Here is an 18,048-nt window from a genome sequence, read left to right as displayed (position 1 = left end):
TCTGAAAGCATGTGAAAATACCACATTTAATAACATATTTTTACTCCAAACTCACTTCATAACGTCAGTCGAGTGTTTGAAATAAATCCTTCTGTGAGATGATGTGGCTTCTTACACAGAATAAGGCACACGACATATTTCATAGTATTTAAGCAGTGATAAAGGCATTGCATTATAAATATACTTTATTTTAATGAAAATCATAATAATAAGAACTCTGATAAACCATATATTGCTGTAGTCGTGTATTTATTAGTCACGTTGAATCAATGAAAGCAGTTGAATCTTCTGTTTATTCGGCTGCAGCGATAGGCATTTCCTGGGTTTCTTCTACAAGGTGTATTTGGAGTTTCAGCGCGAGAGCGCCCTCTGGCCTTTGGATGGCGATTTACTGCTGATCACAGAACCGTGCTTCACTGAAAGATACGCATGACAATCGCAGCTTCTGTCGAATCGCGATCTCGATTCCATTTCGATTTATCGTGCAGCCCTATATGATAATGTAATATAATCCGAAACGTGAGATTTGTGATCCGTTGCGCCCCTACTCTCTTGACTTGTTATTTGAAGAAAAAATACAATATCTTTTATTCAGGCTAGTTAAATTCACTTTTGGGCAACCAAAATCTGAAGAATGCCTGCCCGAAGGGCTGCCAGGGATTTTGAAATTTTGCGATCCCTGCCATATAGACATTATCCTAGAAAAACAGCAAAAAAGTTACACAAGGTAAATGAAAATATGACCCAGATTATATTAAAATACGGGTTCACTTGCAACAAGGATAAACATGGTTTTGTGTGATGAGTTATTGGCTGCTGAGAGCATGAATCAGTAACCAATAATTAATGCATTAAAGGGATACTCCACCCCAAAATGAACATTTTGTCATTAATCACTTACCCCCATGTCGTTCCAAACCCAAAAAAGCTTCATTCGTCTTCGGAACACAATTTAAGATATTTTGGATGAAAAGCGGGAGGCTTGTGACTGTCCGATTGACTGCCAAGTAAATTACACTGTCAAGGTCCAGAAAAGTTTGAAAAGCATCGTCAGAATAGTCAATCTGCCATCAGTGGATCAACCGTAACGTTATGAAGTGACGAGAATACTTTTTGTACGCGAAGAAAACAAAAATAACGACTTTTTTCAACAATTCGTCTACTCTGTGTCTCTCCGCATCACCGTAGCGCCATTTTGGAGCATAACCACTGAACGCAAGCAAACTGCGTACGCTATTTTGTGTCAGCCGCGCTGCACGGATGCGCTGTTTTCGTTCAAATCAAAGCGTAAATACACATAGAAAACGAATCCTTGTGTCGCGGCTGACACAGAATAGTGTACGCTGCTTGCGTTCAACGGATATTCTCCAAAATGGCACTACAGTGATGGGGAGAGACTAATTGTTGAATAAAGTCATTATTTTTGTTTTCTTTGCATACAAAAAGTATTCTCGTCGCTTCATAACGTTACGGTTGAACCACTGATGGCAGATGGACTATTCTGACGATGTCTTTCATACTTTTCTGGACCTTGACAGTGTAATTTACTTGGCAGTCAATCGGACAGTCACAAGCCTCCCGGTTTTCATCCAAAATATCTTAAATTGTGTTCCGAAGACGAACGAAGCTTTTACGGGTTTGGAACGACATGGGGGTAAGTGATTAATGACAAAATTTTCATTTTGAGGTGAAGCATCCCTTTAATACATTTCAGTGTTGCTCTTCTGTTTATTTTGAAAATTTAACATGTTCAGCATTGTGTTATACTGATGTTCAATATAAAAACAAAGGACAGGAAAACCAGTTGACCTAGAGGAAATGGACAAAAATGGAGGAGGAAAAAGAGAAAGAAACTAAGGGAATGTCCAAGGGGGAAAAAAGTCATTTAAAAACAGACTTGCACAAAAAATAAATCAAATAATAAATGCAGAAAGCAGTAGCCTAATAAAGATGGAGCCTGGGAGAAAAAAGCAGTGGAGTGATGCCCTATTAAGGCAAGCGTCTGATGCCAACCTCACTGCATAACAGCAAAACCACTGGAAACTCTTATCAGACGAGCTACTGTGTTTACAGAAAAAGAGATTCGTACTGCCAAGACACTGAGAGAGACAGAATTCTGCACATTCCCTATATTAACATTGTGAGAGAGACTCTTCTTAGTTTACTTTGCAGAACTTGTGTTTGCAAAGGCAAGCATCGCTATTACTAGTGCTTGTGCTGATTTGAATAAACCCCTAACACTAACTATTTGTCATGCCAATAAAGTACTGTTGAATTTGCATTGCCAGAAAGAGATAGCACTGAATGAACTGCAACAGTTTCCCATGGCTAGGCGGTCCAAAGTCATGAGCTGTACTTAAAACCCTGCAATTTTCCCTATAAATGCGTAAACAGTAAATACTGATGGCCTTTAGCATGACCCAACATTCCTTTCTCTTGCGTCTATTTGTTATTTGTCAGTCTTGCGAGTGGAAAGGGGGTGGGCAAAACTGCAGACATCTCCCCCAACCCTTCCGCAAATAGGCCACTTGCAGTGATGACTACTAGCAGCTATTTTCTCTTCCTGATTTTCTCTTTCCACAAAGACAGATGGGGGAAAAAACTCCTTCCTGCAGTTCACAAAACTTTTAGAATGAAGTCTATTCACAATAAAAATGGGCAACAAAAATGAGCAGTTCTGGACATATAAACAGAGAGCTTGTTGTCTATTGGTCAGTGAAAAAAAAAAAATAATAAAATAAAATGCTCAGTGTAAGTTAGTCCATCTCACTTTATGGTGTCCAGCTGGCTTTAAATGCTTTTGTTAAGAGCATTCCAGACAACGCACACATTTCCCAGACACTTCACATAAACCAATTAGCTACATATTAACAAATAAAGAGTCAAAGATGTCAGTGTTGTGCATTAAGCCTTCATAACGCACACAAAACAGAGATAGAGGACGAATGGTCAAGAAAGGGAGGTAATCCTGCTTTAAAAGAGCATGGTTGATATGTGTACACCATCTGCTCTGACTTCAGACAGACCGAGAGAAGCGTCATGGCTTACTGACCACTAACATCTCCGACGGTCAGCTGTCCAGCCTGGAAATGAGACATCACTTCCTATGAGGATCAGAACAACTAGCAGTGGTGTACCATTTCCACTTCCTTCAGGTTTTACACCACATCCTGTTTAGTGATTTACATCAGGCTGCAACTTCCTTAACAGGTGCTGTTTTTCTTAAATGCACATAAAATAACTTTAAAACGCCCAGAATATACAACAAGCATGTGAACATCATAAGGATGGAGTTACTGCAACCCAGAACAACAGGATATAGATGTGTATATGTGTATATATATATATATATATATATATATACATATATATACACATATATAAAATACATTTTAAGTAAATTAAAAAATAATTCATATTAAAAACAATAAAGCAAATAAAATTGGTATATTATTTAAGATAAATACATAAAGACCTAAATTAGGGGATACACAGGGACTTTGCATGATGAGTCAAAACATTTGCATGATGAGTCAAAATGTGTTTATTTATTATTTTTATTTTATTTTATATTTATTTTTTACATGACATTGCACATGACATATATATGTATATATGTGTATATATATATATATATATATATATACATATATATACACATATATAAAATACATTTTAAGTAAATTAAAAAATAATTCATATTAAAAACAATAAAGCAAATAAAATTGGTATATTATTTAAGATAAATACATAAAGACCTAAATTAGGGGATACACAGGGACTTTGCATGATGAGTCAAAACATTTGCATGATGAGTCAAAATGTGTTTATTTATTATTTTTATTTTATTTTATATTTATTTTTTACATGACATTGCACATGACAAGCAATAAGTACACTCCCCCAAATATCTTCCTCTCAAATAGCACTGGGAAGTTTTAATAATTTGTTATGAATTGGTTCTATTGGATGGTTTATCTAATTAAAAACTTAAATAAATAAATAAATAATATTGATCCACCCAAAAATTAATATTCTGTCGTAATTTACTCAACCGCATGTCGTTCCAAACCTGAATGACTTTCTTTCTTCTGTGGAACATTAAAGAAGATATTCTGAAGAATGTTGGTAACTAAACAGTTTCGGTTCTCACTGACTTCCATTATATGCCTTATCACCCTGTAGCCCAAGCCTGGTTGCCCACTGAAGCTAAGCAGGGCTGAGCCTGGTCAGTACCTGGATGGGAGACCTCCTGGGAAAACTAGGTTGCTGCTGGAAGAGGTGTTAGTGAGGCCAGCAGGGGGTGCTCACCCTGTGGTCTGTGTGGGTCCTAACGCCCCAGTATAGTGACGGGGACACTATACTGTCAACAAGCACCGTCCTTCGGATGAGACGTTAAACCGAGGTCCTGACTCTCTGTGGTCATTAAAAATCCCAGGATGTCTTTCGAAAAGAGTAGAGGTGTGACCTCGGCATCCTGGCCAAATTTGCCCATTGGCCTCTGATCATCATGGCCTCCTAACAATCCCCATATCTGCTAATTGGCTTCATCACTCTGTCTCCTCTCCACCAATAAGCTGGTGTGTGGTGGGCGTTCTGGCACACTATGGCTGCCGTCGCATCATCCAGGTGGATGCTGCACACTGGTGGTGGATGAGGAGATAACCCCTGACAATGTAAAGCGCTTTGAGTGCCTAGAAAAGCGCTATATAAATGTAATGAATTGAATTAATTAATTATGGTAAAAAAAATAAAATAATAATAATACCATGGAAGTCAATGGGAACCGAAGCTGTCTGGTTATCAACATTCTTCAGAATTTTTCTTTTGCGTTCCACAGAAAAAACGTCATACAAAAAACATCATACAGATTTGGAATGACATGAGGGTGAGTAAATAATGACAGAATGTTCATTTTTGGGGACTAAAAATGACTAAAACTGACTAAAATGACTAAAAATGACTAAAACCAAAAACTGTGGTGCTATGAAACTTAAAGACAAGTTTCATAGCACCACAGTTTTTAGTTTGAAGACCCCAAGTTCCACAATTATAGCCTTAGACAAACAAAGCCACATATTCATTAAAGCTCATTTAATTCCCAGTTTAAAAAAAAACAGAATGAAGAATGAAAAACAATTGACTGTTATCTGTAAGGACGCTGACCAAGGCGTTTTCGATCATTAGCTGATGACAGCTATTGGCATTCAACTCTCGGAGACCCTAAGGACCTGTCCAACCCATCAGGTTATCATCCCGAGAGAGATGGAAAAGGGGTGGAACTTCAGGAAATCTGATCAATATCTGCACACAGTCCAGGGGAAGGTAAATAACTGGATTAATCACAAACGAACCAAGCTGAAACACTAGAGTGAAGATCTCAGGAGCTTCAGAATGACTGAGGGGCGTGTTTGCCAATGCGATAGAGGCCGACCTCATGATCAGAATGCGCTCCAGGCCTGATTTTCTCCGCCAGCAACTCATGCGGGCAGAAAACATGCACACCTGAATCAATATTAACTAGGGCTGCACGATTAATCGCATGCGATATTTAACGCGTGAAAGCCCGCAGGTGATGGAGATTTACCGCTGATTACAGAACCGGCTTTCTGACAAGATGCGCGTTAAATATCGCATGCGATTAATCGTGCAGCCCTAATATTAACCCAGATTACACAATCGCTTAGAGCGGAGCTGTGATGGAGAGGTTCATTCCCCATCCAAAACACCCCTGAGAAGAATCGTACAAGAAGAGATGAAACTTGACATTCTTAAACAACAATAGCCTACGGTAACGGATGGCTTCCTCTAGTTGGATATTCCCTGTACTTCATAAACTCAAGCCTTACAGTTACTACACTGTGAAGCTGTGAACCGCCAAACAAAGGTCGCGGAGTAGTTTACTGCTGACTTCAGTGTCGGCTTCCTGGTGAAAGAGACCGCAGGAATGCGGGGGGGCTTTCTCCTGTGGCCTCCAGGATTCTGCAGATGGTGATCAGAGATGTGGTCGAGCATCTGGGCTTGAGATCTCGCCTCAGAAGCTGCAGTGCTGTTCATTCCTCTGGGAGCTCCTGAAATTCCAGGCAAAGATAGACGATCCTGGCGATCCCATGAGGCTGTGTAGCTGTGCCACACCACACCCTGAATCAGACACCCTTCAAGCACCCTCAGGATCTCACGACACACTTCGGTTATGAATGGAATATTAGCATACTGTGTGTTATAATTCCTTCTTTTATTTTGTACCAATACCGACATTGCAAACTAGTATGCTACATTTTGTTGCACGTTTAATTTAACAAATTGTGGCCAATTTATAATCTCAGAAATAAAAATAAAAAAATACATGTGACAAAAAATTGTGGTTGATAATGTTTCCGTTTCATCCACCCCTTTGGAAATGGCAGGTCAAGTTAAGCGCACTGCATTGAGGGATACCACAGAAACAGATTTTCTTCCAAACCAGCACAGATGCAAAAACATCTGCTGATATCATCTTGGCTTAATAGTATGGCAATCTGAACATAACCCACCCAACACTACAAAATCAAGCCAAGAGCACATTGCAGTTATATTTCACTTCAAAATCAAAAGAAAAAAAAAAGTGAAATTATGTTTTGAAAAAAGAAAATTAAGCCTATTATTAGGGCTATTAAGATATTTTGCATTGAGACATTCCTTCCCCTAATTTTACCATTAACATTACGCCAAATAAATCTACTTATTACTGTAATGAATAAAAAGACTGATATATTATTTAAATAGTAAAGTATTTACATAACACATTTGTACCATCTTTAATTTATGCTGAAACTAAATACAGATCATAATACTACAGTATTTTTCAACGCAATACGGTAAAAAATAAATATAAATGTAAAAATCAAAGTTTTTTTCAATACAGCAAAAAAATATATAAAATAAATAAATACAATAATAAATAATCTGATGACAACCACTACTGGAAATGAAGGTTAAAACATCTTAATGGCAAAACATCTGGGCCATTTACAGTAGTAAGTCTTTGGTGGAGGAAATGTGTTTAATTGTCATGAACTTACTGCAGTTATATCTGATCAAATGCACATTATTATTCTTTAGTTTGGGTTAAACAAATCAATTTTACTTGGTTGGAACAGCAGCAACACTAATTATGTCTCTATTTGTTTCTCTGTTTTTGCCACATCCAGAACACCTGAGAAGAGATGATGCCAACCCCTCAGAGGACCTCAGATGATGCCAACCCTGAAACAACATCCACTGATAAGCTACCACTAAATATTGTAGAAACTTAATTTGCTGTAAAGTTGCTTTGCAATGATTTGTATCGTGAAAAGCGCTGTACAAATAAACTTGAATTGAAAACTTGAATTGAACTTTTCACAATGCGAAAAATCTTAATGGTCCTAAAACAGACCTTGTGCATCAGTCTTCCTTAGGGCCTTTCGCACCGCGGGAACCTTTTCATAGTACCAGAACTAATTGTGGAACTACCCACTTTTTGGCGTTTTCGCAACGCCGGAACTGGGTGCGATTTTAGTACCAGACTGCCTTTTTCGAGGAACCAAATTAGCTCCTACTCCGGAGCAGGGTCTAACCAGCACAACTGGTACTACCCGTGACGTAAGTAGACATTGATTGGCCAAACGCGTACAAAAACGCCCTCACCCGCCATGATTTAAAACGCCGTGTAAACATACTGTAAACATTGTGTCAACTTATTTCGCAAGTATGGAGAACAGCGATAGATGGACGGACGCTGAAGTGCAGGCACTTGTAGCAAATGTAGCACTGCCAGTTGTCGTTGGAGATTCTTAGTCCTCCTTTCCGTTCTTTCAATCGCTTTACGTATACGTCGACATTCCATGTCCATTATTGTGAAACCCGCGAGAAACAACAAACACGCAGCTCCGATCACAGCGTCCTCCATCCTCCTGTTGTTAACGTTGTTCTTCTTTGTTTCCGTTGTTGAACGCCGCACACAAATGACGTCGCTGTCGATCAGCTTACGTCACTTCCTAGTACACACTGTCAGTGCGAATGCAACCCTTTAAATGGTACTGGGAAATAGTTCGCGAAAAATCGTTCCAGTACTTTAGTACTGTACATTTAGTTCTGGAACTAAAGCGGTGCGAAAGGCCCTCTTGTGTAAATTCAAAAGTCATTTCTTATTGGCTTTAGCTGATTGTGAATTCTTTGTCCAAATCAAAACAGCCATGACGTCACTGCAAAATAAATCAACTGTTCAGTGATAAGGTTGAGAGAATTTCAGGCAACATGAGTAAATGTGGCCAACATAATGAAAGGTTTAACTTTATTCAAATGAGCAGCAAATCAATGCATCGACCGCCAATAAGAGTGAAGCCACTGGAGTTCACATAATCAGAGCCGAGCCAGACTGCAGACGGCAGTGGTGTGACTGTCAGAGCCTCAGAAGTGACAACGAGGTGTCAAAATCCCAGACACGCCGCTGGGCTCTCGGAGGAATATGAGTGTTAGATGTCTCTCAGACGCTGGTCAAACTCGCTCATAGCCAGACGCTGAGGGGAGGAGCTCAAAATACCCTGCATTCAGGAGATTGTTACTGCTGGTCTGCTGGTGTTCAGAGGGTTGGTCCAGGGAGTGTCACATACCTGTGTGCATGTGGAATGAAAGTAATGTGGGAGCTGAAGTGCCGACCTCTGGTGAACAGGTCAGTGCAGCGGTCAACACTGCGCTCAGCTTACAGACATGGAGTCCAGTCGACTGGAGCTGAACATACAATTAAGAAATCGATACTGTCAACCCAGCCCTAGCGTCCACACAGCTGACATGTTTACCTAATGTAATTTATCCACATTGAATTAGACACTGACACCATAAAAATGTGCTATCAGAGAAGCACTAATCAAACACTGTCAACTATTTATAGTAGTCCGCATAATCTTAAATCATAAAGAAACATGATGGAGACACTGTAGCCTCCTGGACATCTAGTCAAAGTTCAAAACTGTTGTTTTAGACAGTTATTAAAGGGCGCACATCATAAAAAAGCATATTCCTTCCTATTCTGAAATAAAACACCAATCTGGCATTTATAACACTCCTCACAGACAATTTTACAGAAAACAAACAATGGTCAGAAATACAGTCTAAATTATTATGAAAAAGTAAATTATGATATGCTATCAACATGAACACATTTTACTTTATAAAGTGACTTATTTTCAAGTAAAAAAAGTAAGGTGGGACTTAATTTTATCCTTATGAAATTGATTGGATTGTAAAAAGTGACAGGTGGTTTGATGGGAGGAGCAGAAAAAGTAAAATGTATTATTGCATCAGTCAAAAAGGACAATCATTTCAGAGGAAAGCCAGTTATATTTAGAATTTTTTTTAAAAAGTGCATTTTGTATTTGGAAAAATGTGCACAGATGATTGTGCACAATAAGGCCAGAAACATGTGTTCAGAAAGTACATGGGGTCAATTTCACTTTTATGTTGACTTCTTTTCAGTTGATAAGATATTTAACAAAACTCCAAATATGGAACCAAAAACACAAATTCTTCCTAATCAAACCATGAAAACTCCAGCGCAGCCATGTACATTCACATAAGAGAGATGTAAGATAAAAGGAACAGCTGTCTTGGCCAAAATGTGTCACAGTTTATCACTGAACATATGGTGTGAGCGCTGACTACCACTCAAACGCAAACAGCTTTAAATGGACAGAAGGAATGCAGATGAAGCGTATCAACACAAGCACGCTGCTGCAGGGGAAAAACATGCACTTTATATTCTAATAGTGAATAACAAGCATATGAGAGAGTAAAAACACCGTCAGCAAAGGAAATTGTACGATATGTAACAGCCTTGCAGAACTGAAAAGCATCCAGCATGGGGGACAGAATGACAGGAAACTCACAGCCTGGCACACAAATAGGCAACTTCCCGCATAAATGACAACAATGGAAGGCCCACCCCTTTGTCAATCTGGTCTACTCAGCACCTAAAGTTTAGCTTGGTGTTTTACTATGGATGAGGTTATGTAACGATTAATTTCAAGCTTGAGTAAATCTGTCCAAAACTGGACAACGCACTTAAACGTGGGTAAAAATAGAACTACATCTATTTTCCCTTCTTTGGAAGGGAGTTGCCCACAGTATCATACCCCTTTTAAATTGTCCAAAACATATCTCTCACGGCCGGGGTGGCTACTAAACCTGTCATTATAGTCTTTATTTGAGTTCTCAGAGCTCATACTGTATGTACGGACCTCTGCTGGGCTCCGCAGCGGCAGCCTGCAATTAGTAAGACCAGAATAAATCAATTCCACTGGAGCCACATCTGAGAGGCCAGGCGCCTCCGAGCGTTATCCCTGGAAGTGCGCTCCATGTATAGAACGCAATAGCAACTTAGCAAGCAAAGGCAGCACTGAAATGTGCTCTGTGATTGTTGAAATCAGAACAATTTGGTCACTTCCTGTGTTCCCAAAAGAATTCACATTCCCACAGACCAGCACACACAAATCATTTCCATGCAATTTGCTCCAAATGTCACAATGTCGTGCAGCAGAAACAAAAAAAAGAGAGAGAAGGACAAGAAAAACCAGGCCGGTTCACGAGAACAATGATCTCACCTGTGGACATAGTGGAGCTGATGCACAGAATCAATTGCCAGAACCATCTCAGCCAGGTAGAATCTGGCCATGTCCTCTGGCAAACGGTCCTCAAACTTGCTGAGAAGTGTCAAGAGGTCACCACCCACATAGTAATCCATCACCAGGTACTGCAGAAGACAGACATGTCAGAACTGAACGATGTAAAAGTAGACAGACACCAGATACAAAAGAAATGTGCAGGCTTACAACTGTACGCTGAAAGCTAGTGCCACCGATAAAATGGAATGATATCTAGCTAGCTAAAATGATAGATAAAATAACAGACAGACAGACAGACAGACAGACATTGAACAATAGATAGAACGACAGATAGATAGAATGATGATAGATAGATAGAACGATGATAGATAGAACGATGATAGATAGATAGATAGATATAACAATATTGATAGATAGATAGATAGATAGATAGATAGATACTCCTGTTAATGTGGAAGCACTCAGAGGGCAGAAGCCTACCAGGAAGTTGTCATCCTGAAAGGCATAGTACAGTCTGGTGATCCACTGACAGTCCCCGTTCACCAGCACGTCCCGCTCCTCCCGGAAACAAGCTGTCTGGAAACAAGAAGACACATTTATTTACATTTGCCACTCAAATCTAAGTTTTCCTTACCAAACTAATTCATTTTGAGATGGAAAGACTCGAGAGTGTTTGTACCTCTGCTCTTTTCAGCATCTCCCACTTGTTGAGGATCTTCATGGCAAACACCTTGTCTGAACTTTTCACCTTTACAACTGCTACCTGTAATGCAACGGAAAACACACAGAGATCTGACACCCGGCTCTCCATTAAGAAAGCATGAGGGGATTTCTAGAGGTCCCGATGAGATGATAAGCCGCTTTGTGTTGCTTTTGTTCCATCTAGATTACCAGATCACACATGGAAGTGGTTATCAGTGACAGTAGAGTGTAAACCTTGAGTTAAAGGGCAGGTCAGGTTGCTGCGGGTGTACACACACACACACACACACACACACACACACACACACACACACACAGAGCTATGAAATCATAATATAACTCATACTGGGGGAAGAAAGCATTCTTCACAAAGACACACACTCAGAACTCAACAAGTAAAAACACAATCAACTGGCAGCAATTCGATCTCAAGTCAGTGACAATTTCACTGACAGCCCAAATCCAATTTTAATAAATCAAACTTTGAACTGCAAAATATGACTTTGAAATCTGACCCAAGCCACTTTTGATAACATATTTTATTATAATTAAAATTTTTGTATAACTTTTTTATTTTTTTACTACTTTTTTATAAACTAAAATAATTAAATTAAATATAATATAAATATATATTATATAATTTTAAATATTTTATATTATATATTACATAAATATTTTTACATACAATTTATCATTACTAACATTTAATTTCAAACATAAGATATATAATATATCATTAATACATATAATAATGTAATAATGATGGGTTTTGCGGAGCAAAAAACTAATTATAGGGAACATTGATCCAAACACATTCACCTAAATGGCACATAATGGACAAATAAAATGATGTTTGGTCCGGACATTTGTGTAAGCATCATGAGGAAAGGAAGGAAAGTGGAATGGGCATATATTTATCTTGAACTTAAGGTGTCCAAGCGAAACAACAGTGTGATTCACTCCCTACGATTAAATAAGCCAAAACAAGCACACATTGAGGGGTCTGCACATTCCAGTCCGAGCCAGGATACGAGCATTATTCCAGACAGAAATCACGCTCTTCTCTCTTCCATACACTTGATAGGGACTTAAAATAAACCAATGGCACAGACCTTAAAATTCAGTTTATGGTTGCTAAGAAAAGCTAGAGGAGGGAAGGAAAGCGAAAGGACCCAGGGACTGGAAAGCAACTTTTAAAATAGCATTCAGAGCGCTGGCATTGTGCCCTCAAAACACACAGCCTTACATGGGCCAAACTCCCACAATGCAACCTTTAAAATACAGCTTTGGAAAACTAATTATTACTCAAAAATGACATTTAACTTCTGTCATAACATTGTCAACAGTACGAGATGTGTGGGTGGACAAGAGCGAGCAATTCAAATGAAAAAGGCAATGAAACCAGAGAAAAGAGGAACAGCAAGAACATTTGTTATTTAGTCTGATTCACTGATTTCTACAATGTGGAAAACACTGATGGAATCGTGGAATTCAGTCATAAAAATTTCTTATAAGATAAAACATATTATAGGGCCCTATTATTGTAAAATAAATTTACATTTATTTATTTAGTCATTTAGCTGACGCTTTTATCCAAAGCGACTTACAAATGAGGACAATAAAAGCAGTCAAAACTAACAAAAGAGCAACAATATATAATGCAAGCTTCTAGAGGGCACATAACTCTGAAGTAATGAATTTAGGTAAATGGGTGCAGAGCCAGTGATGGTTTTGTAGGCAAACAATAATGCCTTGAATTTAAGGCGAGCAGCTACTGGTAGTCAGTGCAAATTGATGAACAGAGGTGTGACATGCGTTCTTTTCGGCTCATTAAAGATTAATCTTGCAGCGGCATTTTGGATTAATTGTAGAGGTTTGATAGAAGTGGCTGGAAGACCTGCCAAGAGAGCATTGCAATAGTCCAGCCTGGATAGAACAAGAGCTTGAACAAGGAGTTGTGTTGCATGTTCTGAAAGAAAGGGCCTGATCTTCCTAATGTTGTATAAAGCAAATCTGCAGGACTGGGCAGTTTTAGCAATGTGGTCTGAGAAATTCAGCTTATCATCAATCACAACTCCAAGGTTTCCAAATGGATCATTAAATTGTATAGGTTTCATTACTTAAAGTATGCTTTGCTAAAATTTAATTTAACCATTAAAATGGAATCCAGAAAAATGAAGAAAAAAATAGATAGAAAGAAATAAATTCATGTCAATCATCAATTAATCACTGATCAGAGAAGAACCAGAGATGTTCTGAGAGATTTAAGCGATGCGCTCTAGCCTGGCTCCTGTCAGGGTCTCTATGAAACCAGGATCAGGGCAACACAGGTCGGCCGGGGTGAAAGGTCAACCTTAACACAGAGACGACCCTTTGACAGCTACAAAGAGCTCCGTTCAGAGAGCATGACACCCATCAGCATCTGCTCAGTGTAACTCTCATTCTGCAGATGGTGATGGTGTCACATATGCAAGAGTGAAAATAGGTTGACTTTGGCTGCTAAACTGTTAACTCAGGTTGACATTTTCATGGGGTAACAAACTGTAATTTACTAAAATAACTTGACATGCCTTTGGGTCGTGAATGAACTCTTTGCCCAAAAAACAACAATGGCACCACAAGGGTCCTGACCACTTCTCTGGCACTTAAACGACTAATTGGCTGCATCTCAATTCACACACTTCTACATTTTGTCGAGTATGTACTTCACTGGTAAAAACTAGGGATGTGCGGGTCTAGTCGACTAAACGGTACAGATCCTACTAGTCGACACTGAAAACAAGTCGATTACACGACAGAAAAAAAAAGAAAAAGAAAAACAGGATTTTATCATTCACATTACCATCATTTTAACATTGCATTTAAAACATTTTAAATAAGTTAAAATAAAACGTTTGAAAAATAATACATTATTTTTAAGTTTATCTGGGCGGAAACTACATTTTTACCTCAGACCTCACATGCGTTTTCTTCGTGTCAGTTACGGCGAGTTCAAAAATGACCATGCGAAAGACAAGCAAGGTGTGGGATTATTTTGAATTAGAAGGAAACGGAAAAGTTTTGAGTAAACGGTGTAATGTCAAATTGTCTTAAAATAACTCTACTGGAGCGATGCATAATAATATTCAATACAGGCATGCGTTAGCTTAGAGGCTGGCTAAAGCCAGCAAATGTGTCAATCACATCATTCACTACAACCCATCGGTGCTGCGATCCCGTCCGCGCCGTCTGTTCCTCTAACGAAAACCCACTTCGGTGGTGGTGCGGGATGTCCAGGCGCTTTCTGAAACTCTATCGGCTTGCTTTTTGTTATCTCTGCGTGCCTGCGACTTCAGTTCCTGCCGAGCGCGTTTTTTCAAGTGCAGGAATTTTATTGTTAATCGCCTCAGGTCCCGTCTTTCACCAGACCACGTTGATAATTTCACTGAACAAATAACGCATGGTCTGAGTAAGTAAAATGGGCATTGTTGCATTTTGTTTTTAGACGATATAGCCTACACGAAGTACGTTTTTAAAAGCCGTTTTAATGCTATTTCTTGATAAACCTTCCTATTGTTTTGACTTTTGTTTTAATATGTTGGCTAACGTTATATGAAGATTAAGAATTCTGTCAGGCTATTGATTGATTTTCCATTGTTCTGCATTTCCCCAGCTGATTTGAATAAATAAGCTATGCTTTGGCCGACGTTGAGTGTATACCTTTTTTTTTCTTTTTAACATCCGCCTAAAATGAAATGATGATAACGCGAGGCAAGTGTGCGGCAAGCAGAATTCATTGAGGGATTTGACAGTGTGATTCATAGATTAAGTATTTCAAATATAGGCTATTATATATGCTACACGCACGCAGAGTTTTTTTTTCTTGCCATCTTTAGGGGGTTTCTTGCTTTTAGACTAGTCGACTAGTCGGATACAAAACTTTAGTTTAAACGACAGTCAAATTAGTCGTCGCGCACATCCCTAGTAAAAACACTGGAAAGTTCTAAACTACATACAAAAAAACTATTTTAAGACATTTTAGACATCAAATAGCAACCTAACATAATACCAAAGTTGTTTATTGCACAAAGGTTTCTTAATAAAAAAAGCAAACTTATGAGAACATTTTGGGTGCTATATACTATGGATAGTTAGGGCTGGGTATTAGGGCTGCACGATTAATCGAACGCGATTGTCATGCGCATTTTTCATGCTTTCAGATGGAGCAGAATTTACTACACATAGCCGTAGTTCACTGACAAGTTACTTTCAATTATGAAATCGAAGAAATCATTCGTGATTATGACAGCTGTTTGCATAGCTTCTTGAATGGTCACATAACACGCGCTTTCGGTCGTGTAGTATGAACGGCCATCTGCATATGATCAGAACTCCACGCAGCTCCCGCACTACTCTCCATTGGAAATGAATGACTGAATGACCGGTCTGTCGCTTGTCGGAAATAGTGGAAAGCCAGCTTGAAACGCAGTGGAAATGCCAGTATGACGAGGATCGTTTTCATTTTAAAACATAAACGCACCAGTGTAAATGTAGCCTTACATCTAAGGGGGCTGGGACGCATTCGCACTACAGCCTCACGTGTGCGCCACATCTCTGAGTGTAACTGGTGTAAACTAGTAGGTGTGTTGGACTTGGCTCGGACTGACTGTGCAGACCGATCGGTGTATTACTGTACCACGAGAGCTAAAGAGAGCAGACTGCTCCGTGCGCTTTCAAACACTGATCGATCTGCGCCGCACCTCTTCTAGTCGAACACACCGGCTAGTGCTGCAGGCTTGTTGGCTCACTGATGCTGAGATTAACCCCTTAGATATCGAAATTTGGTACCGAACGACGAGACGTTTTTCGATATTCGATGGTATCGAGGCATTTCGGTCGGTGCCTAAAAAGTATCAAACTCGATACCCAGCCCTATGGATAGTATGGGAATTCAGATCCAGTCATTCACCACAGTCTAAACACAAGACAGACGCTTACCTCGCCAAAAGCTCCTCGACCAATGACCTTCAGGATCTCGAAGTCCTCTTTGTGCAATCGCATCTGTTTCACTTTAGAGGTGAATGGTTTGGCTGTGGAGAAAGAGAGAATGTGTTATTATTGAAGACGTTCAAATCCATCACTTCACGACGGTGTGCCATAAGGGCCTGATCTTCTCGAAGGTATTTGCAGCAGTTTCAGTTACAGCACATTCACACACGTCAAAAGTTCAGAGGCATCTCTGAGCAGGTGCGAAGGACAGATTAATGGTGTATTGCAGTAAAGTCTTTCTTGCAGGGATTCAGCTAAAAAAAACTGGCCACTGTGACCCATTTTCCTCGCATAATAAAATAACTCAATATTTATATACATCAATATTTCATGTCCACTTATTTGCTTATTTGGCAAGTAGAAGGATAATAAAGTCATCTTGCCATTATCAAAAAAAAAAATAAATGTTCAAGAAAGAAAAGGCTTGTCACATTAGGGTTGTGCCTAGGGCTGGGCAAAAAAATCGATTTTTCGATATATCGTTTTTTAAAATGTGGTCGATTCAATATCGATTCTCGAAGGCCACGAATCGATTTTTTTCAATATTTATTTCCACAAACATTGAACATAAGATTTACGTTAATCTTATTACTAGTCTAATCCACTAAATGTCACCCCCTTAGCGATGTTACAACGGCGAGTCCGTCATTCATTCATGCTTAAAATGGCGGATTCAGGTGCGTTCCCGACATCAACACCACCTTCCAGGGCTCTACGGTGCGACCATTTCAGTCGCAATGCGACTGAAAACTACTGCGTGTGACTATAAACATTTTTTAGGAGCACCAGTGCGACTGACCCGATCATCATCATTCTTGTGATTGCGCTCAGGGAGCTTCAAATGTTTCTACGTGTTTCTGCAGCGTTTTAATGCCACTCAGCGGGTGTTGCATGCATCAGTCCAAAAGAAGTTAAATAAAAAGCACCCATCCATAAAAATGTGTCTCACACGGCCCCTGGGGGGTGAACAAAGGCCTCCTGTACAGGGCTCTACAGTGCGACCATTTCAGTCGCATTTGCGATCATCATCATACTTGTGATTGCGCTCAGGGAGCTTCAAATGTTTCTACGTGTTTTTGCAGCGTTGAGTAATGTATCACTTCGTTGATGTAGAGAGCTTCGTTGATTATAGATGTGAGATCGAGATGAACTTATAGATGTGAGATCGAGATGAACTAAAGCCCTATTCGCACGGGATTAGTATTATGATGGGCCCTATTGACTTGACTTCCATAGTATGGAGAACAATATATGGAAGTCAATGGGGACCAAAACAGTTTGGTTATCCATATTCTTCAAAATATCTTCTTTTGTGTTCAACAGAAGAAAATTAATTCATACATGCATAAATGATGACAGAATTTTTATTTTTGGGAGAACTATCACCCAAAAGCCAGTATTAGTTTTCCTACACCGTTCATATCGAATCGAATTGGAACATCTGAATCGATACCCAGCCCTAGTTGTGCCGATAGACGATAGTATTGTGTATCGACGATAGTCAGAGACATTGCCTGTGGCTGATGCCTTTGACGATAGCAATTTTTTATTATTATTAGGCTACAAATACTATATCTAATTAATATCAGGGCTTATTTGTTCTGTAGCGAATCAGCTCATGGGGAAATATGAATAATTAATCATAACTAGTTATAATTAATTATAAATATTTAGATCC

At 39.2% G+C, this 18,048-nt stretch overlaps 1 protein-coding gene across 4 annotated transcripts in view; it reads right to left on the bottom strand.

Annotated features, from left to right (window-relative positions):
* Positions 1–18,048, bottom strand: part of cdc42bpaa (CDC42 binding protein kinase alpha (DMPK-like) a) — a 77,504-nt gene that overhangs the window by 47,736 nt on the left and 11,720 nt on the right. For all 4 annotated transcript variants that reach the window (XM_016491940.1, XM_016491966.1, XM_016491948.1 and 1 more), the window contains exons 2-5: positions 16,320–16,411; positions 11,320–11,403; positions 11,121–11,216; positions 10,620–10,768 (exon numbers count right to left, since the gene is read on the bottom strand). In XM_016491940.1, coding sequence (XP_016347426.1) covers positions 10,620–10,768; positions 11,121–11,216; positions 11,320–11,403; positions 16,320–16,411 — 421 coding nt within the window. The remainder of the gene's footprint in view (positions 1–10,619; positions 10,769–11,120; positions 11,217–11,319; positions 11,404–16,319; positions 16,412–18,048) is intronic.

The sequence above is a fragment of the Sinocyclocheilus anshuiensis genome, unplaced genomic scaffold (genome assembly GCF_001515605.1).
Source record: "Sinocyclocheilus anshuiensis isolate Anshui unplaced genomic scaffold, SAMN03320099.WGS_v1.1 scaffold261, whole genome shotgun sequence".
Lineage (NCBI taxonomy): Eukaryota > Metazoa > Chordata > Actinopteri > Cypriniformes > Cyprinidae > Sinocyclocheilus > Sinocyclocheilus anshuiensis.
This window is presented reverse-complemented; position numbering and strand designations above follow the sequence as displayed.